The sequence below is a fragment of the Phascolarctos cinereus genome, unplaced genomic scaffold (assembly GCF_003287225.1).
Source record: "Phascolarctos cinereus isolate Bilbo 61053 unplaced genomic scaffold, phaCin_HiC Scaffold_726;HRSCAF=1367, whole genome shotgun sequence".
Classification (NCBI taxonomy): Eukaryota; Metazoa; Chordata; class Mammalia; order Diprotodontia; family Phascolarctidae; genus Phascolarctos; species Phascolarctos cinereus.
Window position 1 is genome coordinate 371,832,416 of NW_027556098.1, and position 26,297 is coordinate 371,858,712.

Here is a 26,297-nt window from a genome sequence, read left to right on the forward strand (position 1 = left end):
ACAAATATTTTTATTAAGGGGATTTGTTCTGTGAAGTTTAGATTGAGTCCAATGGCCCACTTGAGGACCTAGAGGGCCACATGTGGCCTCAAGGCCACAGGCTCCCTACCCTTGTCCAATTCTTTGCCACCACAAAAAAGAGCTGCTATAAATAAATGTGTAGGTTCTTTTCCCTGTTTTAGGATCTCTTTGGAATACAGACCTAATAGTAATATTGCTGGACCAAAAGGCACGTACAGTTTTATAGTCCCTTGGGCATAGTTTTTAGGGGGTATTTTTGGAGACAATATGTCAGTTCTTTCAACTGGAATTCCATTTTCTATGTTCAGAAGTTCTTGACAATTATCCCCTATTATTTTCTTCATTATGATATTAAGGATTTTTGTCTTGTCGTATTCTTCTGGAAGACATGACCCTTGACGAATCCTGTCTTCGAGATCAGTTTTTGCTTGCATAGTGAACATATTTTCTTTTAATGTTATTTTCTGCCTCTCTTCTTATGTGTTGTCCTCCACTTTTTGTATTTGCACCCAACCTATTATTCCCTTTTGTTTCTTTGGTGCAGGTCGCCATTTTTAGTTCAAATTTTTCTATTCTGTTCATTATTTTTGTTGTGCAGGACAAGAATGTCGCTCTCAAAGTTCTCATTTCTCTTTGAAACCACTTAGGAACAGTGTGTTGTGCTTCCGTGTTCTCCTCAGACTCTACAAGGTCTTCTGTCTCATCAAGGGTTGGGTCATTTGATTTCATTTTGCAGTACTTATTCATAGATGCCTGAACTCTACTAGATCTGGAGGTCATATTACCTTCTGTCATTAGTTTTTCCTGTTGATTTATCTGTTTATGTTCAAGGTCTTTGAGATCTCTTCTTTTTGAAATCTTTGGTACTTTCAGTCTCTCTCCATCTCCTTATCCTCCTGATCACTCACTTCCTGACTGCCTCTCCTATGATGGTGGTTTATCTGGGGGCTGAATCTCAAAGTATGTCAGCCCCCTCCCACACTAGACAATTCATGGTTCCCCAGCCTCTGCCCTGACTTTTGCATGGTCAGAACTGGCCCCAGCTGGATGCTGTGCTATTTCCTTCAGGTTTGGTGGAATGCTTCACACACACACACACACACACACACACACACACACACACACACACAATGTCCTGTCCTGGTGACCTGTCTCATCTCCTCCATTCTGCAGTTTTCTGGCCCAATACCTGCAGTTCAGAACCTGTTTTTCCCAACACTGGTAGTTCAGAGCTTTGCAGCACTGGTGCTTCTGGGTTACAGTCCCTAGCAGGCTTTTGCTCCTGAAGGGCTGTGGTCAAGTTGGCTCTTGAGGCCTGAGCAAACTTCTTATAGCACTGGTAAGAGGGAGCACGGGACATGGTGTATCAGTGAGTTTTGATGCAAGCCTGTGCCATGTCCTTGGGTGTGCCAGTGCAGCCTCACTGCTGGAAGCACAGAGGGTGGGGGAGGGTGCTAAGTGAGCTCAAGGTCAGTGAGCCTTAGTTCCTGCGTTTCAAGTTTTCTTATTTTTTGCCTTCTTTGGGAATATGGGGGTCCTAGACTATGGCAACAGCTGAATTTCATTTATCTGGGGTGCATAATTTGTTTTGGAGAGATTTAAGAGGTCATGGGAATCAGAGAAAATATCTAGTCCACCATTTTATTGCTCACATGACTCAGAAGTCCCCTAGCTTCCTTTAAGTCCCAACTAAAATCCCATCTTCTACAGGAAGCCTTTCCCAACCCCTCTAAAATCTAAAGGGTTCTAGATGGATGATTTCCCTCTTTTAATTATTCCCAATTAATCTTGGATATAACTTGTTTGTACCTATTTGTGTCTGTTGTATCCCCCACTAGACTGTGAGCTCCTTGAGGGCAGGGACTATCTTTTGCCTCTTGCTGAATCCCCAGTGTTTAGCACAAAGTGCCGGGTACCTAGTAGGTGCTTAATAAATGTCTGACTGCTAAATTCAATGGACTTTTCTTGGTTCTCACCCTAACTCTCTCTGCAGTCAACACTCCTATCCCCACTTCTTCCTGAATACTCTCCCCTCTCGTGGCTTCCATAATACTGCTCTCTTTCCTAGTTCTTCATCTGACTAGTTCCTCTTGTATTTGTCTCCCCAACTAGAATGCAGACTCCTCGAGAATAGGGACTGTTTTGTTTATTTTCTGGGTATCCCCAGCACCCAGTACAGCATCGGATCCTTTAGTAGGTCTTTAATAAATGCTTGTGGGTTGTTCACTGCCTTTCTTCTGCTCCTTAAGTGTGAATACCCCCAAAGCTCAGCCCTATTCCTCTTTTCTTCTCTTTTTATAATCCCCTTTATGATTTCATCTATTCCAGCAGGTTGAGTTATCACCTCTATGCAAATGATTCCCAAAACTAGACTGCTATCAAGGATGAAACCTGCATCTCCAGCTGTCTGGGGGACATCCAGTCAATTACTCAGAGACATGTCCAAACTGAATTCCATTACCTCCCCTCCTAAACCTGTCTCTCCTCCCACGATCCTTATTTCTTATGATTACTACTCCAGTGCTCCAGCCACTTGGGCTCAAAAGCTAAATGTTTTCTTACCATTCCTTCTTCCTCACCCCTCTCCCTACCTCTACATTACAAGATGGGCCTGGGTAGACTCTGACAACCCTTCCAACTCAGAGTCTGTGAAGTCCTACTGATTTAAACTCCATTTTTCTTCAATCTTCTCCTCACTCACCTTTGTTCTCCCTACCTCTGACCTTTCCCTCCTAATCTATCCTTCACACAGTTGCTTTAAACCCTCTTCTTAAGGTCGAGGTCTGATCACATGTTCATTCCTTGCTGAAAAACCTTCAGTAGTTCCCCATTAAAATAAAGTACTGGATTCATTATAGGATCATAGATTTATCACTAGAAGTAGACCAGCCTCCTCATACATAAGGCCACACATAAAACAGCTCCAAAACTTACCCTTCTACTCTTTTTTTTTTAATGAGGCAGTTGGGGTTAAGTGACTTGCCCTGCGTCACACAGCTAGTGAGTGTTATGTGTCTGAGGCTGGATCTGAAGTCAGGTCTTCCTGACTCCAATGTCAGTGCTCTATCCACTGCGCCACCTACCTGCCCCCCTTCCGCTCTTTTAATATTATTACCTCCACTTCATGCTATTTTCCAGCCAAACTGGCCTACCCATTCTTATTCAGACCTGACCTGCTACTTCCCTTGGTGGCACAGTGGATAGAATACTAGATTTAGAATTTGGAAGATGAATTCAAATCCAGCCTCAGATGCTGACTAGCTATGTGACCCTGGGCAAGTCACTTAAGCTTTGCTTCAGTTTCCTCACCTGTAAAATGGGGATAATAACAGCACTTATCTTCCAAGGTTGTTGTGCAAACCTTAAAGCAATACATAAATGCTAGCTTCTAGCTACTACTACTAGGACTGTTTCCCCATGCCCAGTACTCACTCCCTTCACTTTTATTTATCAATACCCTTCCATTCCTGGCTCTGTTCATCTGAATATTATCATTCCATCATTATCATACTCTACTTTACCTTGTACTTATTAGTGTGTTTTAATCCTGCCAGTAGACTATAGATCGGGCACCGTCATCTTTATATCCCCAGCACGGTGCTTTGTATACATGGTGGGTATTTTATAAAACATCTGTTTAAAAAACAGATGGTTGCAGACAGTTCTGGATGGATGAATGCAGGGGAGGAATAAACTAAATAACCTTTTAAGGAAAGTCCCTTTTCCTTGGGACTATATATTCATATGATGACCAAAGAAGAAATGAATAGAAAAAAAAAACTGTATTTCAGTCAATATGAATTTTTACACTCTTACATCTGTCAAAGTCTGTACAAACCAAAACATTCCTGCATTTTGAAATTTCCATTATTACAAACATACAAAGAAACAATGGTGTTACTAAAAGTCACCTATTCAATTTCATGATAAAACAGCATCATGATTTTAAAAACCAAAAATCCAGGGGCCCCCTCCCTCCCTTTTGAAATCTAAGGAAAGTTAGAAAATGTGTGAATTTGCTTCATATTAAATGTCAAACCTTTTAAAAAAGATTTAGTACAAAACTAAGCCCGTAATTTTATAGTATCACACTTGATGTAACAATTTCTCAATTTCTAAGGTTTAAAAACAGTATCACATTTTTTCAACCTTTTCTTTAAACTCAGAGCAAATATACCTGAAAAGTATTGTCTGACCTTCTTTATTCAAAGGTTCTGATTCAAAAGCATACAAAACTAACTGGTACTGCTGGTCTCCCTTGTTTGGAAGGGAATTTAGCATTTCAAATGACAGCAATGCATGGACAACATACATAGTTTATTTATACTCTTCCGACATAAGGCAAAGAGATCCACTTCCAGACCTGTTTTTTTCCAATTTCGTTAATCTATCTGTGAGATTTCTGAGATGTCAACAGACCTGGAAATAGCTATAATATTAAGCCACCAGTATGCCCTATTCTTAACTGTAATACTCTGTTTCTAAGAAATGCAAGGAGGCTGAACTCATATCTAGAATCATTCATTTCTTGTGAGTGTATACACACACACATCCCCCCACACACCTACCCCTCCCTCCATTGTTGTTACTTCAAATTCCAGCCTGGCATCTGATTCTATTGATTGTACCCTGATGGATTGATGAGGTCAAGGCAATGGGTAACCTACAGTTACTTACCATGTTTCATGGCCCACACTGAAAACCCTAATCCCAGGCAGCTTTCTTTCAAAGGTAACAAAGGTAGGCCTTATTACCCGTATGCAAATGGAACTGCAAATCCATCCCCACTATGGAACAACATAACCCAAAGTGCATGACCTACTGAAGATAAGCCACTGAGTTATCCTGGACAACACACCAAGGATGGACTATATCTAAGACACACATCCTTCCATTTTATTTCCATCAATACTTGAGGATGGTGTCTCTCTCTCTGTCACACTCTCTCACACACGCACACACACACACACACACACACTCTCTCTCTCTCAGTGCTTCCTTATGACTCAAACAGCCCATCCTGAGATGCTTGTCTCATTTGAAGACATGCATTATTTGCAGCTTTTCCAATTCAGAATGTTCCTTGGCAATGACATGATCTGACAACTGGTGTTGCAAAAGAAAGGGATTTAAAAAGCAAGTAAGTGGCAGTGTGAAAGAGTTCAAAATTAATTACATAAAATGATTAGGAAAGTGAGGATGTCCAGTACAACCTGGACAAAACTTTCTGCCATTATCTAATAAGACAGACTTTTTAAATCCCTGTTCCCTCCCAAAATGTCTCCTTAGATGCCCTTTTCTCAAGGGGTCCTAAACAAAAAAAAAGCACCTAATGCCACACTTCTCAATCTGACTGTTTCATTCACCTTAACCATCAACATTATATAACAACTAGGTATTAAACCAGATGAAATTGGCATCCTTTTCTGTAGCCTAAATGGAGATTGGGGTGGTTTTTCCAATAGTTATCACAGCTTTGTCACAAAGAGAACTAGCTGGTCTGAGTATTTCCCTTTCTCAAGAAAAAGGGTTTCGTTTTTTGTTTTTTAAATAAATAAACCTCTGTCTATATATAGTACAAAGTTCATAGAATACCTGGGAAAAAAAAGTATCCCCTGAAGCAGCAATTTTAATGGAGAGTGGAAACCTCCATTGTGTTAAGTCCTGTTAGGGTGGCAGCTTCTGAGTTCGAAAGGTGGCAGTGATAATATTTATCCAAAGCCAAACTATTTGCTCATGGGAACTGAAGGATGCAGGGGTGGGGAAAATAATTCCTTCTGCACAAAACAATGAGCAGTTACCACTATAAAACAAAACAAAACAAAAAGCAGTACAAAAAATTAGAGATATCCACTTAACCATGACACCCACCAGCATGCGATCCTAATGCAACACACCAGGTATTTCCACCCTGCCCATAGCCAGAGTATAAAGAGGGATGAGTGTCACAAAAAGGAGATTCCCAGGGAAGCTTGCAGCTCCCAGCACAGCCATGGCTCCAGGCCAGCCCAAGACTCCATGTTGCTGCTGTTCAAAAAGTTCCCAGGCCATTTTTCATGGAGAAGTCATTGCTCCCGACTTCTCAGACTTTTTGCCCTTTGACAAAGCTGCTGCTTGCTTCAAAAGCTCTCGGTTTTTGGCCTGGAAATACAATGCAAGGATGAGCTTTTAACAGGTGGAGACATGTAACCTACACAGGATAGGAATTGCTGCAATGGCAGAGACACATGTGGGAAGAGTAAGAAGCAGGGAGGAAGGACAGAGAAAGCAAAGGAGGCAAAAAGCTACCAACAAGCATGTGTGGCCCCTGAAGGGAAAGGAATCACCCTTAAACAAGCCTCATGATCATAAGAACACCATCATCTTGCTGCACAAGGAATTATACATTCACAAACCACAGAGATTGTTGTGTGGTAAATACTTGATAATCCTGATTATCTGAAATTATATTTAGCTTACATGTGGTCAAAGAAGATATAAAGTTATGAATATTTTTTGAATGAATTAAATCTGAAAAGGTCTAAGAGTAAGAGATACTTATAGATTTATAGATGATTTATCAAAACTATGAGAAAACAGTTTTCTAAGCACTCAATCCTTTAAAATATTGCCAGCTCTGTTTTCATATTTCACTACATTAAAAGAAAGCGCATCACCTGTAACTGCTCCGTTACTTCTTTGTGGGTCTTCTCCATCTGATTCATCTTGGCTCTCATCTGAGACTCCTGGTACTGCAGATCAGCTTTCAATTCAGTAATCTGAAGGGAGACAGAGCTATCAAAGGGAATTCCTTTGCACTAAGGACTTAAATGACCTCTCAAAATGATCCCTCCACCTCAAGGTCTATATCTAAATCACCTAAAAACCTATGAATTGATTTTCCTTTTTCTAAAAAATTTTAATTTATTTTGAATTATCAACAATTGATTTTCCTTTTCTTAAAGATCTCTAGGAGATGACATCAGCTCCCTAAGTAATATGTTACTAACATAACAACCATCAGAAAATTTCTGTTCCATATAGTTAGTATACAAAATCTAATTCTTTAGGTTTTTTTAGACCAACTCCATCCTTTCCTCATGGAAGTAATTTTCCTACACTGCATTTCAGAACTATTCTATTGAACCTCTTCAGTTGCTCCAAATCCCTCCCAATGAATGGTACTCAAACAAGACGGAGGGCGTAATTCCGATAATAGAGGAAGAGTACTTTGCTACTGGTTGCATTTAAAAGCCCTCTTAGAATAAAATCTTCTATCACCCTTTTAGTTCTTAAATCATTGCTCCTAGGACTCCTACATATTTTTCTTCGGGGCTCGGACATTTCCTCTTTTCTATTTCAACCGTATTCTTTTGCTCTTTAAATACATTAACTTATATTTGTCCCTGCTGATTTTCAACTTTTTGCCTGTTTCTCTGATTTATGAATCATTTTAAATTTCATTCCTAGCTTCTATTCTAAATGAGATGCTAGAAACAGTGCTGGGCCTATGAAAGGCTAATGTTATTAACAAGCTAGTAACCAACAGCCCCAGCAAGTTCAATTTCTAGCTAATAAAGACAACACAGTTGAACCACCCACTTTCTCTTCCCAGCAAAAAATACATACTTTGGTTTAAAATAGCAGTGAATATACAGGCATAAAGAAGAATTTTATGAAGTGAGGACCACTCTCTACTATTAACCTTCCAAATTAAGAAGCTGATTCCAAGACATATATGAAGTGATGCAAAGTGAAATGAGCAGATCCACAACACTATTCACAGTAACAGCAACACTGTGTGATGACCAATGACTTCACTCTTCTCAGCAATACAATCATCCAAGACAATCACGAAGGACTCATGATGGAAAATGCCATCCACCTCCAGATAAAAAAATAGATGGACTCTGAATGCGATTTTCACTTCATTTTTTTCGTGGTTTTTTTCCTTTTGTTCTGTTTCTTCTTTCACAACTAAGACTAATCTGGATTATACATATATAACCTATATCAAATTGCTTATGGTTTTAGGAAGAGGGGAAAGGGAGGGAGAGAAGGAGAAAAATTTGGAACTCAATATTTGGTAAAAATGAATGCTAACAATTATCTATACATGTAACTGAAAAAAATACTATTTTAAAAAAAGAAGCCGATTCCAAATATCACACAAGAGCAAACCATGAGAGACATGATAAAGCAAAAGAGTGCAAAAAAAAACTAGACACTTTTCACAAGATACCTGTCTAGAGAGCAACCTTCCCATCCTCAAAGACGTACTATATCATATGTACATATCATATGTACGCACATGCAGACACACACAGACACGTAGCAATGTCTGAACCAAACGTTCTACCTTCTTCTCTTTTTCTAGGATCATCTGATCCTTCTGATGAAGCATCTTCTTAAGCGTGGCCACCTCTTCCTTCAGCTGGGCAATGATAACAAAGTGATCAGTGCCTGGAGAGTCCAGGGCCAAGTCTGGTGAAAAGCTGCTTTTAAAAAAGAGGGAGAGCCAGAGATTAGATGACTCCTGACTCCTCTGTTTGTGGTCCCTGGAGCCAGGCTCCGGTCAGGGTCACTGAACAACTGCATCTGAACCATTCCAACAGCGTACCTGCAGTATTGCAGTCTTTTCATTCATATTTAGTACTCACATAATGCCTTAGCAGCACTACAGAGATTTTGTGTCTGTGCTATTTTAAAGCTCTTGTTGACTTAACATATTAAAATGTGATTGTTTTGTTCTGAATGGAATATCAGACTAGTTTCCTGAACAAATGACAATGTGGAAGACTCTGCATTAACTTCTCAGAGTCTCCCTTCAGATTAATCTCTCTGTACTTTAGAAAAGAAAGAGCTATAATTTGGTAGAACTGTTGGAACAGCTGCATTCTAACCCAGAGGCAATCCCATCTTAGAGTAATACATGAAAAGAGACTTGATTAGGAGAAAAAGCAGGCTTCCCCAAACAGTTAAGTAATTTAGCATTAAAGAGCTTTAACCATCTGGCTACTGTTTTATTCTGACTGTCAGACACAAGGGAAAAAGAGGGGAGAAGTGATAAAACCACAGGACCACGTGCTGGTGTTTCCTCCTGGATACCGGAGTAGGACGAGTTCAGAAGATTCCATTTTGCCAGAATGGCAGTGAACTGACTGTCCTTGCCACCTACTAACTGTGTGCACTGAACCTCTCAGGGCCTTAGCATAAGACGAAGTGGGGTTAGACCAAATGACCCTAATATCCTTTCCAGCTCTACATCTATGAATCCAGCATTCTATCTCCCCCACTTCTTCTCATCTATACAATTAATTTCCAAATGAAACTCTAATTTCACCTAATTAGCCTTAAACTGGGATAAGTGAATTTAGTGAAGTAAACTCAGTGACATTAAAGCACATGCTCAAATGAAGGTGGTTTCTACCCATGCAAAAAAACAAAACAAAAAAATAAAAAACTGGAGACGGAGGTAGTTAAGATGCAAGAAGGGGTGAGCAGAAGCAGAACAGCCACTCCTTGTTACAATCACATGGTGAGACAAAGGAAAAAGACCAATGGGGCAGAGAGTGCCCCTCGACACTTGTGGGGAAGCAGTGGCTGGCATGCAGGGGCTAACTTGCAATGCCTCCTCCAGAGGAGGCAGAGCTAAGAGTGTGGTGCGACATGGGAGGATCCTGGCCCAGCCACTGGGCCTTGTACCCTAAGGAGTAGCCATTCTTTTTAGGAGAGAAGGCTCTCCTCTCCAAGGAGAGCTTACAAAAAGGATCTACAGTGGAAGAAGGTAAAACAAGTAAAAGTGATGAAATAGTTCAAAATTATGTTGGTGACCCAGATTAGGGGAACTGTGGGACCCAGGGCTATTGCAGACATCAAGCAAGAGGACACTGTTTCTGCAGAGAATACCTTCAGGTTAGAGTATTTCTCCCCTGCCAGCCCGACCTTATCATGGCCCAATCAGTGGCAATTCTGGCAGCGCTAAACCCCAACCATCCTCCCAAATGAACACAGGCACACTCAGCACAGAAGCTTTCCAGGAAGGGCCCAAAATATCAAAATGCACATATGTGGCATACACAGAAGAGAATTAATTGGAAGCCTCTTACTATTGTTTATTCAAGTTCCATAATCCCATAGAAAGGCCGAGGACCAGGCATGTGAAAGTCAGTCCTGATTCCAAAAGTGACCATTTAACCCTGAACAAGAAACTCAACCTCTCTACAATGATGGTAATAGCTAACATTTGTAAGAGCACTTTTAAGGTTTTGCAAAGTGCATTAACATATATTTAATCCATAAAGCTGCTGGCTCTCTGTGTAAACAGATCCTAAGCCATTCATGGCTTTTCATCCCATTCAAATATTAACAGCCTCATTTTAGATGAGTAAATAAGGCACAAAAAAGTGGTCCAATGATCTGCCCTCAACTGCTAACCAATCAACAAGCACTTATTAAGCACCTACTGTATAACAAATACTGTGCCAGGCATGGAACTGAATCCGAGGTTTTCTGGTTCCGCTAACCCAGATGAATGGAGAGACAGAAGGAGGAAAGCAGAAGAATCAAATGAAAAGAAAGCTGGGACAAAATGTTTGTTTGAAAGTCAGTCCCAAGGCTGGCTACCAAATACTGACGGGATGTTACCTGTTGAGACCACTGTGACTTAAGAGAGTTAGATGAATGGGATTAAAAGCAACTGCTATATTTGTTTCCTAGAGAAAAGAATGGGAAGGAAATATGAGGGTTTTTCCCTCCAAATTTGATATTTTTTGATACAATTTCAACAAGGCAAATCTGCAAAGAGGAGTGAAAGGAGGCAGTAAAGAAGGAAATTTTACAGGAAGTTGGAAAAGAAATGAAAGGCTAAGAAATCCTAAGAATGTGAAATTTCTGGTTAATGCAATAATGAAATAATGTGGTTTACACAAGGTCAAGCTATTAGATAAGGGAAATGTAAAGTTTCAGGAGATCTGTGAAAAGGAAGGTACAAGAAAAAAAGTGGGAAGTTTCAGAAACTTGCAGAAGACAAATGAATACCAAAAATCAAAGGGGTGAAACATAAGGAAAGGGTGGGCAAATTTTTTAAAAGTCATAACAGCAAAGGAGGGAATGTGTTATTAATGCACTGAAAATTAAGGAATTGTGGGGTAGTTGTAATAGTTGATTGTTCAGAAATGATAGGGACTAGAAGAGTTAGTTACATACAGCAGAGGAGCTCAATAAATACACTGATTTGACTGTCACTGTTACAGAATGGTCAGAGAGACTATATTTTAAAAAAAGAAAATAGGAAGCAGAAAGAAGTGGTCCAAGGGGACTAAGGAAAACTTATTTTCACTCATATTTAAGCTTAAAAATTTCCTGCTAAAAAGAACAATTATAGTAAAGTGGAAAAGAAATGCATAAAGATTTGTAATACAGAAATCTTAGAATAGAATCGGTGTATTTTTAAAACAATGTATATTTATATGCATTTCCAAAGTCTACTAAAAAAAAACCAAATTATGAGAAGGAAACATGTGAATAGCTCTTTAGAAGAAAGCGTCTTTGTAAAATCTGGAACAATTGATGCTGATCCCTTGGTTGAGAGCATATCTATTATTACACATGACATTCTGAAATTTTACGTTTCTAGTATTAAGTCTTACTGCTCATTAGGCAGGACAGTGTCCCACTAGAGAAAAGCAGACATTCTAGGTAACTGGTTTATAACTTGAACAGCAGTCAAAATGGAAAGGGATTAGTTTAGCTCTAGCTGTGGAGCAGAGTCTAAAGTAAGGCCAAAATAAAGTAATACAAGAAACCCAAAATGACCGAGAATCAATCACTTTGCAGTAAACTTTACAGTACACTGGACATTTTTTTCAGGTAGTTTAACCTCATCCCAGCGACAGTAAGGATCTCACATAAGTGGCAGGTAAGGTTTTGGGAAGGCCCTAGTGTTGGCCTCACTGCCTGGTTTTAGCAGCCTTCAGTTTAAATCCGGCTGCTGCCACCGACGCTCCGATGCTTCCTTGCAGGCCAGACCAGACAGGCTGGAGGTGACTACAATCAACTCCACTAGCCCTGGGGTGTTTGGGGCTTCTCCGGAACACTGAATCTGACTAGAAAGAAGAAATTCCTTACAGCTCATTCCCCCACTTAATTTGCATATTTAAATTAGACTTTTTCAAAAAGCAGATTCAAGAAGTCCAGAACCAAAGGACCAGCTATCAGAAGAGCAGCTGTGAGGGATCTGAAATAAGCTGAAATGATGGCTTAATGAGTGATAAGTGAATTTAAAAGACCTTCTATTCCACTAAAATCAATGAAAGCCAGCCCTGGAGAGCCTGCACGATGATCTGCTCCCGATTTCAGTCTACTCTGGAGGGAGATCCTTCAGGGGGACACTTTCCAGAACGGAGATAATTCCAAGGATTTAGGGGAAGAGCATGTCAGGTGATCTCACTTCAGGATGCCAGTGCCTGGAGGAACAGGATAATGGTTGGCACCAAGACTCTGTTGGGAAGCAGCCCACTGCACCAACACGGACGGGGCACTCTGGATATTAGGACAAAGCAGCTCGTAAGAGGAAGGAACGCTGAGAAGGAGAGAGGAAAGCGAGGAATAAAAATATGCATTTATACAAGTTTAAAATCAAATACACATCTATATATCGATTTCTATCTCATGCTTTCCTTATACAGCTTCTGAATTGGTCACAGAAAGGCCTCACCTTTTCTTTCTGAACAGAAGGAAGATGACATGACCTGAACCAGCCTTCATACTTCCAATCTGTTTTCACTCTAACTTGCCTGCTCTGCCTATCAGACTAACAAGACTCATACACTAAGGGCTGCTCCCAGTATAGTCCACAAGGACAAGGTGGCCCACAGTTGTTCCCAACCTAGAACTACTCCTGCTACCGCGAAAGGCTATGCCTGATGGCCTAGGGATTGAAGGACTACAGGATCATTCAAATTGCTATAAATTCACTGAGGAGAACAGAACCATACAAACCAATATCAACAAACGAAGGCAGGGATACAAGCACTTGTGACTAGCAGCAAAACATTCCGAAACGTGCCCCTCTTATAGAAACTGCACGTGCATAACACACACACACACACACACACACACACACACACACACACACACACAGCTAGCTCACCTGTCTCCATTAGCTGTGATAGCATCAAACTTAGGTTTCTTCTTTGGAATTTCATTCTGAATTGAAGATGTAGACAGTGTTTTTTGGCTTTTAAACAACAAAAAGGGGAATACATTAGAAACAGATAAACAAAATGCTGAAGTTTCATTTCCCAATGTAACTACCACAAAAGGCCCAGGTTATAGTTATGTAATGTGTGAACTCCTTTTCATATTATTTAAGTGAATCATGCAAACAAATTGCTTTTCTGGGTGGCTAGGGCACCAGACCTGGATTCAGAAGGACCTGAGTTCAAATCTGGTCTCAGACACGTAACACTTATGAGCTGTGTGACCCTGGGCAAGTCACTTAACCCTCACAGCCCAACCAAAAAACAGAAAACAAAAACTAACAAACTGCTTTTCAATTGCAGATCTTGGTTTGTAAGTGGCTGAGCAGCTAAAACAGCAGCTTACATTGACACAGTTCTTTACAATTTAAAATAACAATAACCGACATTCCTACTTTAGTTCTAACAAGGCACTTTCCCTAAAATGACCAGGGAAGTAGGTAGCATAGGTGTTGTTATTCCCATTTTGCAGATGAAGAAAAACACCAAGAAGGGTCAAGTGACTTGGCCAAAGTCATCCCGGCCAATAAAACAGCAGAGCCAGAACCCAGACTGGGTTCTTCAGTCTTCAAAGCCAGCATTTTGTACACCACATCATGCTGCCCCTCACAAACAACCTCAACATTAAGTTTCTAGCTTGCATTAGTGGCCACGAAACTCATGTCAATAAAGACTTGATCTTACTTAATCTGCTAGGTACAGAGGCCCATCGCAGTGTCAAAACTGCTGCGCTATGGAAGTGAATGTTGAAAACTAAAAATAAATTAATTAATTTAAAAAAACGCTGCTGCTCTAGAGACCTATGAGGGTCACCCTTATTCTGTTTCTGAAATCATCAAAAGCTGAAATACAGCTCAAACCTATCTCTGGTTTTAAATTTTTTATTAATTTATTTTGATTTATTAACAATCACTTCCATAAGCTTTTGAGTTTTAAATTTTTCCCCACCCCCTCCCCAAGAGGGTGCACAATGTGAGAGGCTATACATATACATTCCTATTAAACATATTTTTACATTAGTCATGTTGTAAAGAAGAATTAGAACCAATAGGAGGAACCACAAGAAAGAGGAAACAAAACAGAAGAAAAAAGTTAGCAAATAGTATGCTTTGATCTGCACTCAAACTCCATAGTTCTTTCTTTGGATGTGGAGAGCGTTTGCATTACTGAGAAGGGCTAAGTCTATCAATATTAGTCATTGAACATTGTGGCTGTTACTGTGTTACAATGTTTTCCTGGTTCTGTTCGCTTTACTCAGTCTTTCCAGGTTTTTTTGAGGTCTGTCCACTCATCATTTCTTATGGCACAATAGTATTCTATTACATTCATATACCACAACTTGTTCAGCCATCCCCCAATTGATGGGCATCCTCTCAATTTGCAATTCTTTGCCACCACAAAAAGAGATGCTATAAATATTTTTGTACATGTGGGTCCTTTTCCCATTTGTATGATCTCTTTGGGATACAGCCCTAGAACTGCTATTACTGGATGAAAGGGTAAGCACATTTTTATAGCCCTTTGGGCATAGTTCCAAATTGCTCTCCAAAAGAGATCATTTCACAACTCCACCAACAACGCACTAGTGTTCCAATTTTCCCACATCTTCTCCAACATTTACCATTTTCCTGTTTTGTCACGTTGGTCAATCTGATAGGTGTGATGTGGTACCTCAGAGTTGTTTTGATTTGCATTTCTCTAATCAATAATGTTTTAGAGCATTTTTTCATATGACTATAGATGGCTTTAATTTCTTCATCTGAGAACTGCCTGTTCATATCCTTTGACCATTTATCAAGTGGGGAATGACTTGTATTCTTATAAGTTTGACTGAGTTCTCTCTATATTTTAGAAATGAGGCCCTTATCAGAGACCCTGGTTGTAAAAATTGTTTCCCAGCTCTCTGCTTCCCTCCTCATCTTGGTGGCAGTGGCTTTGTTTCTGCAAAAACTTTTCAATTTGATGTAACCAAAATTATCCACTTTGCACTTCATAATGTTCTCTATCTCCTGTTTGATCATAAATTCTCCTGTTCCCCATAAATCTGACAGGTAAACTATTCCTTGCTCTCCCAATCTGCTTATAGTATCAGCCTTTATATCTAAATCATGAACCCATTTTTTTCTTTTTTTGGCTAGGCAATGGGATTGAGTGACTTACCCAAGGTCACACAGCTAGTAAGTGTTGTGTCTGAGGCTGGATTTGAACTCAGGTCCTCCTGAATCCAAGACCGGTGCTCTATCCACTGTGCCATCTAGCTGCTTCCCGTGAACCCATATTGACTTTATTTTGGTGTATGGTGTGAGATTCTGGTCTATGCCTAGTTTCTGCCATACTCTTTTCCAGTTTTCCCTGGCGTTTTTGTCAAATAGTGAGTTCTTATCCCAGAAGCTGGGGTCTTTGGGTTTATCACATAGTAGATCAGTATAGTCATTGACTACTGTGTCTTGCATATTTAACCTATTCCACTGATACACTACTCTGTTTCTTAGCCAGTACCAAGTAATTTTGATGACTGCTGCTTTATAATACAATTTAAGATCTGGAATGGCTAGGCCACCTTCCCCTGCATATCTTCATTAGTTCCCTTGATATTTTGGACCTTTTGTTCTTCCAGACGAATCTTGTTGTTATTTTTTCTAGTTCTATAAAATAATTTTTTTGTAGTTTGATTGGTATGGCACTGAGTAAGTAAATTAGCTTAGGTAGAATTGTCATTTTTATTATATTAGCTCAGCCGACCCATGAGCAACTGATGTTTTTTCCAATTATTTAGATCTGACTTTATTTGTGTGAAAAGTGTTTTGTAATTGTGTTCATATAATTCCTGGGCTTGTTTAGGTAGGCAGACTCCTAAATATTTTATGTTTACAGTAACTTTAAATAGCATTTCCCATAATGTGCTGGACATTTTATTTATTTATTTTTTAAATTTTTAGGCAATTAGGGTTAAGTGACTTGCCCAGGGTCACACAGCTAGTGGCAAGTGTTTGGTCTGAGGCCAGATTTGAACTCAGGTCCTGCTGACTTCAGGGCTGGTGCTCTTTCCACTGTGCCACCTAGCTGCTCCAGTGCTGGATATTTTTAAAAGGAGTCTGTGATCACAGTCACAACAGGACCTCTTCTGTTTGGTCCTCCAAGTGAAAAGGTCTGGAATGTGGTTCAGACATTTGCTTAAATGAAGAGTAAAACAAAACTTATTCCCTCAAAAGACAAAATAAAAATAACAAAGCTTCCCCCATAAAGACTAGTTAATTTTGGCTACAACTCTATTCATTACAGGGGACTTAAAAATATTACGTGTGATAGTCATGTAAACTTTATAAAAATTTCCTTAAAGGAGCATTCAAACCACACCACTAAAACCTGATATCTTGTTGAATGTACTGTTGTTCCTCTGAAATCTATTGATTGCATTAGGTAGTCTTATAAACGAGCTTCTTCTGTAAGAAAACTACCAAGGTAAAAAATACAAAGAATGATGCAAAACAGCAGCCCTCCACCTCAGGCAGCGAGCATCTCTCAGTCTGGTTTTTCAGCCAGAAAGCTGGCAGTGGCGGTGGCAGTGGCTCTCTGCCTCACCTGTTAAAATGGCTCCCGGCGCTCAGCCGGCTGTACTGCTCCTTCTCTTGGTGGCCTGCTCGGGACGAGCTGCTCAGGTGCTTCCGCTGCTCTCTGGTTTTCTGGAGGACGCGTTTGTACGATAACGTACACAGCCAACACAGCAACTTCCCATCCACCTCAAAGACCAAAACAAGTTAAAATGGAGATGCTTATAACTCTCTTTCTCCCCAACTCAGAAAACACAGGCTGGTGCTGAAATTTTCCAAAAGAGAAGAATCTGGGGTGTAGGGGCTGGGGAGCAGAGAAGAGCACGACTGCAGTAACCATCACCTTCAAATCAGAGGGGTTATCAAGGAGAAACAGGACACGTGTGATTCTGCTTAGCCTTGAAAGGCAAATGGAACAAGGCGCAATAGGTCTAAGCTGTGAAGAGGCAAACTCCTCTTGATTTAAGGAAAAGCTTCTTAATATTCTGAGCTACACAGATATGGAATGAGTGGCCTTCACAGGGAATGAATTTCCTGCCACAAGGGTCTTCTAACCAAGGCTGCATGATCAATTGTTAAATATCACGTAGAGGGATTCTTTATCAACTACAACTTAGACTAGATCAGAAGGGCCATGGATGGATTTCAAGGAGGGTCCATAAACTTGGAAGGAAAAAAATTGTATCTTTATTTTCACTAATCTTTGGTTTCCTTTAAAATCATTTGTATCTTATCTTATGCATTTAAAAAACCATCATTCTGAGAAGGGGTCTATAGATTTCATCAGGCTGCCAAAAAGGTTCAGTGACCCTTAACAGGGCAAGAACCCTGGACTGGATGGGTCCTGGGGTCCCTTCCAAATTCTGTGAGATTCTGTGACAAAAATGTCTCTTTGAAGCTGGGAAGGAAGTTAGGAAAGGGAGTGGGGAGAGGAAAAGATGAAGGGGTGAAATACAGTCTATATAGCTCTTTCAATATCTCTGATGTGTCACAGTGGTAAACTGGGTAAATTTACAAAATGAAAAATATCCTGAGTAAAGTATAACAGAGAGGAATCATCCCACATTAAGATAGCTAATTCTTTTCCTCCCTACATGAGAGGAAAAGGAGGCATGATCATAAGCAATGTTTTACCTTGAGAACAGCACCAAATAAATAATGTTCAACAAAGCCTTAAAAATATGAACCCATAAATGCAGCACAAGTATAGGAAACACATTCAGTTAGGCTTGTGCCAAAATGGAAACCCAAGATCAGTTCTGATGGAGATTTTTCATTCTATATCTAGCCTAGATCTCATTAAGGACTTTTCTTATGCTTTATCAAAAAACCTATGTGACCCAATGGAAAGAGCCCAGGATAGAAGTCATGATGCTAGGTGTTCAAATCTTGCATTCTGCCACTTACTAGATACATCACTGTAGGTGAGTCACTTTACCTTTTCTCATCTCAGTATTCCCTTCTATAAAGTGGGAAAACCATCTGCCTACCTCACAGGCTTATGAGAACCAAATGAGATAATAAAGGTGAAAAGGCTTTGTACACAGTGAAATTATATATAAAAATAATAACAGCTAATATTTAGCTGGTATTTTAAGCTATCATTGTTATTATCCTGTCAGTCCATTCAGCACGCCTATTTTATTTTTTACTTTATGCAAAGGAGAAATGATCTGATTTCTCAAAATGTTAGCCCAAAGGTGTGATTAAAAAAGGTAAGGCTTTCTCTGGGAAACTTAACCTAGTAGCACAATGTAATTCAATAAATACATAGTGAACTGATTCAGAGGAAAGTAAGCAGCTCCAGAAAAACAATATACACAATGACAATGGAAATGGAAAGAAGAAACTGAACACTATAACTATAATGACCAAGCTTGGCCATCAGAAGAGTAGAGAATATGTGCTTCCCTCCATTCTGTGCACAGATGGAAAAAACTGTGCACGTGGACTATTTCATGAATGGTCAGATATAGCTGATGTGTTAATTGATTTTGAACTGCCTGTTTCCTCTTTCTTTTCTAATCTTTGTTACAAGAGATTCCTCTGGGGGTAGGGGACAGAAAGATACATATTTGGAAATGAAGATGTAAAAAAAAAAAAAGATGTTAATAAAAAGTACTTTAAATCCAGGGCACAATGTTAAACACTAGTGGGAAAGGTAGAGGAGAGAATTATTAAAGTGCAATACTTCAAGGATGCATGCTTTTATTGGTGTGACCACTCCGTCTACCTACACCTTTGTCAGCTGCTGTAACCAAAAACACTCATTGCCCTGTGGCCAACAGTGATGAGTTTCCCTATATTTCATGAAGCTGAACCCTGGATGATAGACAAGAGTCCAGTCCTAGCCCCTCCCTCTGAGACTTCCCCGCTTAGCAGGCCTTGCCAGAACTTGTACTGATGTACCCTGGAGTAGCCTTCGAGAATTCACAGTCACATCCACGTTCTCATGAGGCAGCAGAGTAGGCTCTACTATAGGATTAGTGGAGAACAAAGAACAAATAAGACATTTAATTCTGTCCTGATAGAAATTTCTGCATTCATGGAATTTAAAGTCCAAAATCCACTGAAAGAATGAAATGTTTAAAAAAAAATGGATCTTCCCTTCTAACTCATTTAAAAAGAGGGCCTACTCTCCATTAAAGTAATACCTAGTAAATATCCAATTACCCATCAAGACAATACTAACTGGGTAGATGATCCTATGTGTGAATTTGAAAAAAAACCAGGTCATCAAATTTAACTTGGTCACAAGAAGCTGGCAAAAATGTTAAATAATAGATCCTGTAAAACTTAATAATTCTGAATAATAATAATTATTCCTGATTTGTTTTCTTTAACAAAAGCATGTGGGGAAAAAAAAAGACTCACCTTCTTCCTGTCATCTTTCCTGTCAAAGGCACACTGTTGTTTGCACTGTTCACAAGAGTATGGTGGTCCATACTTCTTCTCTGAGTTTGTACAGCGCTGACATTTATTGCCAATAAATGCTGCAATAATGTTGCAATACTGACAAGGCTTGGGCTTAAAAAGAAGAGAGAAGGGTTAGATAAAAGCTTAGTACAACAGCTACACAACAATAAAAGTGCGTTGCTTTTTACACAGGAATGGTGGACTTTTGAGCTTGTCCTGCCCTCTCCCACTGTGACAGCATTGTGTATGTATGCTCTGACCAATGGTAGCCCATTCTCCACCTAATGAAGTCATTCTCTCCTTTCAAGGCCCTGTGCAGTTATCACCTCTTCCACAGCCTGATCCTTTATTTCCAAGTGATCCCTCAGTTTCTTGAATTTCTCAGGCTACTCTGACCTGTCCTATGTATGTCATCATTTTCTAATGTTCATCTTAGTGTCTCACTTCCCCACTATATCATAAGTGTCTGAAGAGCACAGACTATGATTTTTCATCTTTATATTACCAACACCAGTGTCTTTGCATGTAATAAGCACTTAATAAGATATCTGCTCAATAGGAAAAATACGTCCACTTTTCGGTGCAATGTACTTCAAAGAAATCAACAGAACCAGTCCTCTGTAGAAAGCAATAAATTCTTTCAAATTTCTGAAAAAAACACCTTTTGCTTTGTGGTGCTCAAAAATTCTATGTGTTTAGTTGAAAATTGAACTAAAATGACCATTCATGAGATTAAATAAGCTGCTCTGGACAGGCTTAAGGTTTGTGGCAGGCAAGTTTTAAAGGAGCTAACAGATGACTACAGAGAAGCATGGGAAGACTTCTAAGAACTCAGGCAAAATGAGGCCAAGCAAAGCCAGGAAGAACAGATACCGTACACAATGACTAACAATAAAAGCGGAAGGAACAATGACGACAACAACAGAAACCAAGCAAACGCTGTACAATGAGCACACACAGCCCTGCAGAAGAGCTGAGGAAATGTGCCTCCTCCTTCCTTGGCAGAGGTCACTGACGTGGTCAGGGGAACACTGCAGGCCCCGGCCAAAGAGGGTGACAAGCCAGCCAGCCTGGCGGGACTGACCTCCGCCCCCTCATTACAAGCAATGGCCCTCCTAGGGAAAGGATCTATTTGGAAATAAAGGCAATGTAAAAACAAAACATATCACTAAAGCATTTTTAAAAAAGTAACTCTTGAGGGAAGTCTACTTACTGTTCCGTACAACTTTACATTCTGAGCACATTTCTTGCATATCGTATTGGTCTTACTGTTAAGGGAAAAACACATAAAGGTCTTCATAAACGATCGATCCCTAAAGAATAGGAAACTGGCTTTCAAAGAGCATTTTAGTGATAATATTCATGTCAACTGAAATATTACTGTGTGGTCAGTAACTCCGTTAATACTCCACTACTTACGGAATACAGGGCTGTGAAAAAAATCATTTAATAAAATTACTTCAGGTAGAGGCTATCCTTTCATTTCTGGCAACCGGGAGCAATTTTATTTTGGGAGGGAGAAGGATGTCAATCAAGAATCTGGCAGATATGGAGGACTAAATTATTTAGTAGTTGCTAGTATTCCCAATACCACCAACCAGTATAACTGGTAACTTCTGTTATAGACTGGGTCAGCAAAAAATATGAAATCAGAACTGGAATTATTGGTAGGAAAAGAAATCCTCAATAAGCAACAAAGAATTTTGAGGTTTGAAATTAAGATACATTAGGAGAAGTATGCAGGACAAATTTAGAAGGCTTTACTCAATCAACTACTATTTCATATTTTCCTTCATAAGCAAAGGCATAAGAAAATCACAAATGTGGAAGAAAATTGTTGAAGCTGTGATTTTAATATCTGTCTACAGCTTGTGCAATAGTTCATTTTCCATAAAGTCCAAGCTCATGAAAAAAGTAAGCGTTCCCTCATTTCCTTTTTGAAATTCTAAGGGCCATAATACAAACCAAATGTGCCTATGAGCTAATGATCCAGGTTTGCAAAAATGATCAGATTCCCCTCCTAGGCCCATTGACTTCAGCGAAGTTTCTGCCTAATGTCGCATTCAGCTGGAAACAATATTTAGAACAATCCCATGGCTCTAAGAGAATATAAAAATATTAACACCCCAATATATTGTAAAATGTTATGACTATATATCTTCCCGGGCTAACTGTAAAAGAGAAATACCACACAGCTTTAAAGTAATCCTTTGAAAGAAAGAAAAGAAAGGAAACCTAAACAAGATTGAAAAAATTACTCGTCTAAAATATTTTCCAGAGCAATTGTCTTCTATTTCTGAAGTATCAGTTAACCTATAATAATTCAAATGAGGACCTTTGAGGAGGTATTGCCAATAGCTCCTCATTTGTATGTTGCTTTGAGGTTTATAAGGAGTTTTGCTAACAATACCTGTACCACATAGGTAGTGGAAATATTTGATCATCCTTATTTTACAGATAAGGAAACAAGCTCAGAGAACTGAAGAGACAGGCAAGGTCACACATTTAGTAAGTGCTGGAGGCACAACTTTAGGCCCAACTCTTGAGGTACCCTAGTATAAGAGAGAGCTCTTGCTGGCAGATGTGAATGTGTTCATTCAAACAGCTTTTCAATTACACATAAGCCTATCACCAAAAACTCTTTACTGTCATTATATTCAAAATTATAAGTTTGCACATGCTTACACTTAGAAAACAAGAAAGAAAAAAGGAACCTTTGTCAAGTGTGACAAGAACCCTGACCCGAAGGTTGAATGCTGGGGTTCTACATGACTTAGTCAACTGGCCTCACAGAGAAGGCTGATCTGCAAGGGAAGGCCCAGAGGGGTGCTCATACTGACAGGCTCTTTGTTGATTCTAGAAAGCTTTCAGGTAATATTAATTTCTTAACGAGGTGACATAAGTGAAGTAGGAATATAAGTTTCACACGTGGTCAGAGATAGTAATTGGAACTTAGAACAAGACTGCCAGGTTTCCCAAAGTACCTCATTTCCTCTTTGTAATGCAAAGATAGGGAGAAAGGGCTCAAGAGAACAGTATTTTTAAAAAGATAAGTTACAATAATGAAATTGCCAGGGACTAAAAAATAAGCAGCATGAGTAAGAAATTAAGCATTTTAAGAGTACAATGGCTTCTTCTAGAAGGAAATATGTTTCTAAGAAAGATAAGAAAAAAACCACTATCAATGGAGACTTTTTACCTTTCCTGCTGGAATTCAGTCCGACAGTAGGTGCATTTAACCATAGGATGGGCAATACGACATTCCTGTAACGAAATATAATTGTTAAAGTTGGGTGTTAAAAAACATTTATTAACAAAAACCACAAACGGAGACCACACTGCATGCTGGAAAGAACACTAGAAATTATCTGTGTAACTTCAGCAAGTCATTTACTTTTACCTCAGTCTTATCACCTGCAAAATGAGGAGGATGAGTTGAGATCTCTTTCCATTCCTGAGAGACCATACCAGATAGAGAGGAAAGAGCACAGGATTTGGAACCAGGGAACCTAGGTTTAAATAATGGCTCTGCTACTTGCCACACACATATACTTGGGCTAGTTCCTCACCTCTGTGGGATCAGTTTCTCAGTAAACAAGCATTTGTTAAGCATTTACTATGTGCCAGGCACGTGGTAAGGAAAGGCAAAAACAAGGTTCCTGTTCTCAAGGAGCTCACAGTCTAGAGGAGAGAAATCATGCAAATGACTATGCACATATTAGATATATACAGGGTAAATCGAAAGCCATCTCAGAAGGGAAACCAGGAAAGGCATCCCGAAGAAAGTGGAGTTTGAGCTCAGCCTTGAAGGAATGGAGAAGGGAATGAGGGACATTCCCAGGGGGGCCTAGAATGAGGAAAATTTAGTGTTGTCTCTAAGGAACAGCAAGTAAGCCAACGTAACTGGATAGAAGAGTATGCGGAAGGGAGAAGTGTAAAAAGACTATAAAGGTAGGAAGGAACCAGGTTATGAAGGGTTTTAAATGGCAGAGGGTTTTATAATTGATTCTGGAGGATCTTGGGGTTGGGGGTGACATGGTCAGATCATCTGTAAAGTGAGAGGGCTGGACTAGGAAATCTCTAGGGCTAATAATCCAAAATGAATACATATACCTATTTCTTGGAACCCAAAGAGATGAGACCACAAAAGACACTCAATTATCAAAGTTCTCCAGATAGCTAATAAACACTGGCAGAAGGAAGATGCCTCACTCTCAGCAGTAATATGTAAAAAACTTACTGCCAAAATAGGAAAGATAGATTATTGTTTACTTTAGAATATTTATGTGTCACACTCCAGAAATAGTCACCAAGATACCTGCTTGGCTAGGTGACTTACTAATATGATGTCCCTTCTCTATGCTCAATTCACCTGAAAACTGGAGACAATGGGAAATCGATGAGAAATCTTTTTTTTTCCCTTAAAAAAATTTTTTTTTATTTAAGCTAGGCAATGGGGTTAAGTGACTTGCCCAGGGTCACACATCTAGTAAGTGTTACGTGTCTGAGGCTGGATTTGAACTCAGGTCCTCCTGCATCCAGGGCCGGTGCTCTATCCACTGCTGCCACCTAGCTGCCCCGGTGGGAAATCTTGATATAAAAGTAATGCAAGTCTAAGAAAATTACCAGCAACTGGTCAGTCAGAGGATTAGCAAGTTAGAAGGGCAAGGAACCTTAGATACGATCTTTTTTGATCTCCTCATCTTAGAGATGTGGAAATTAAGACTCAGAGAGATGAAGTAATTGACCAAGCACTACAGGATTTAGAGCTGGAAGGGACCTTACAGATTATTTAGGCCAGGCCAGACCCCTTAACTGAGGAAAGTGAGGCCCTAAGGGGTTGATAATTTGCCAAACTCACCAAAATATTCAAGTAGTAAAGGTCAGATTCAAATCTAATTCCTCTGCTCCCAAATCCAACGCTTTTCCCACTACACCACTTATGCCAGAAAGCAGCAGGGAAATGCGACAGAATGCTAATTTTGAGGCTGAAAATCTTTTGACTTCTTCCACTTGTCTTGCTTTTCGGCCAAAACCCTATTCAATGTTGCCTCTGGCAAGCGATGCTTCTTTGAATTCCCATTAATAACAGCATCAATAATGATAAACAGCTGATATCGGCAGAAGTGCTTTAACGTTTACAAAGCACTTTATTCACCTGCTGAAGTGAGGCAGAAGCTATTTTTATTTCCTGAATTATAAAAAAGAGAACAGAGGCTCGGGGTCACGCAGCTTGGAAGGATCTTCCTGATTCCCAGTACGTCCCTCACTGAAGCTCTCCTTGGGCATCATCAGCTCCTCCCAGAAGACCACCTCGGAAAAGGGGCGATTCCTGCCCCTCCCTTAGGAGGCAGCGGGGCCAGAGACGAGCGCGCTGAACTTGCAGTCAGGAAGACCTGGGCTCGCGTCCTGTCATTTGCTAGCTGGGGAAGCCCTGACAAGTCCCTCCACCTCTCTGGGCCTCAGTTTCTCCAGGGGCACAATGAGGGAGCTGGTCTCCAACCCTTCCAGCTCTATCCAAGCAGACGATCCCCGGACGCCAGCAGCGGGCCCCCCGCGAAGATATCGCGGTGGGCGGGTGCCCTGCTCCCCCCAGGCCGGGCCGTGGAACCAGCCCCGGGCCGTTGCTAAGCACCGGAGGAAGCCGGGGGCGGGCGGGCCTTTGGGGGCCTCCGGGAAGCCCCGCCGGGGCGGGGCCGGGCGGAAGCCAGGCCGGGGTGTCCGCACTCTTTGTTTTCGCCCCCTCTCCTCACTCCCCCCGCCCCCCCGCGCCAGGCGCGAACTGGCGGAACCACCTACCCCCGTCGCCACCCGCTGCGCGGGCGGCCAACGGCCACCGCCCCCTCGAGGCCGCCCAGCCCCGCCCCGGACGTCCCGCCGCCCGCCGCCCGCCGCCGCTCACCTTGCACAGCTGCTGCCCCTGGGACAGCGCCTCGAAGGGGAAGCGCTGGTGGCATTTGGTGCAGGCGTAGAGCGCCGCCATGTCCCGCTCCGGGCCTCAGCCTCTGGCCGCGCTCCGAGCTCGCCTCGCCTCGGGCTTCGCTTCCCCCCTGACAGATTCAGCCTCAACCTGTAGCCACCGCAGGCGGCGGCGGCACCAGCGGGGAGGGGCGGGGCGGGCGCGGTGACGTTTCCCGCCCGCTCATTGGCCGGACCCGACGTCCATCCCAATAGGAGAGGCGGAGTCCGGCGGCTTGGGACGTTCCGATTGGGCCGACCGGACAGACGCCGTAGGTGACGCAACGAAACCGCGGTTATGTAAAAGCTGGGTCACGCGGGAGGGCGGTCGAGAGAGGCGGGGCTCACGGTGGACGGTTTCGTTCTGCCCCTACGAGCTTTTGGCTTTTGGGCTGCGCCTACACCCTTTTTACTGCCTTCTTTTCTGCCCGCCCACTCCCCGCAGTTGCCAACCACCCCTGGGGGGTGGGGGTGGAGAAAAAACAAACAAACAAACAAACCCTCAAGTCTCGCGAGAGTCTTCTGCCGTGGCTCCCAGGGAAGTTGAAAGGCGTTGCGCGAGTGCCGCACCTCCTCCAAGGAAAGGGGCGGGGTTTGGTGAGGCGTGAAG

The 26,297-nt window shown here is 41.1% G+C and overlaps 1 protein-coding gene across 4 annotated transcripts; it reads right to left on the reverse strand.

Moving 5' to 3' along the window:
- Window positions 1-3,784: 3,784 nt before the first annotated feature.
- FAM76A (family with sequence similarity 76 member A) lies at window positions 3,785-26,155 on the reverse strand. Of its 4 annotated transcripts, none has more exons than XM_078145544.1 (10): window positions 25,632-26,155; window positions 22,929-22,993; window positions 20,943-20,997; window positions 19,688-19,840; window positions 16,845-17,002; window positions 13,154-13,240; window positions 12,452-12,583; window positions 8,360-8,498; window positions 6,678-6,779; window positions 3,785-6,162 (listed from the first exon to the last, which is right to left on the reverse strand). In XM_078145544.1, exons 1-10 carry the CDS (start codon window positions 25,710-25,712, stop codon window positions 6,076-6,078), a joined length of 1,059 nt encoding a protein of 352 aa, XP_078001670.1. In that variant the 5' UTR covers window positions 25,713-26,155; the 3' UTR covers window positions 3,785-6,075. The 4 variants fall into 4 exon arrangements, with proteins under 4 accessions (XP_078001670.1, XP_020838932.1, XP_020838933.1 ...); XM_020983273.2 differs by having other exon boundaries at window positions 8,360-8,495; window positions 25,632-26,153; XM_020983274.2 differs by lacking the exon at window positions 12,452-12,583 and having other exon boundaries at window positions 25,632-26,152.
- Between the last annotated feature and the right edge of the window lie 142 nt (window positions 26,156-26,297).

What these genes read in the sequence shown, in the direction of transcription:
- FAM76A (XM_078145544.1), bottom strand. Translation starts at nt 25,712, where the DNA reads ATGGCGGCGCTCTACGCCTGCACCAAATGCCACCAGCGCTTCCCCTTC. An exon ending in GGAAAGATGACAGGAAGAAG is followed by an intron (nt 17,003 to 19,687) that starts GTGAGTCTTTTT and finishes TTGGTCTTTGAG; the next exon opens with GTGGATGGGAAGTTGCTGTG. An exon ending in AAGTAACGGAGCAGTTACAG is followed by an intron (nt 6,163 to 6,677) that starts GTGATGCGCTTT and finishes TTGTATTTCCAG; the next exon opens with GCCAAAAACCGAGAGCTTTT.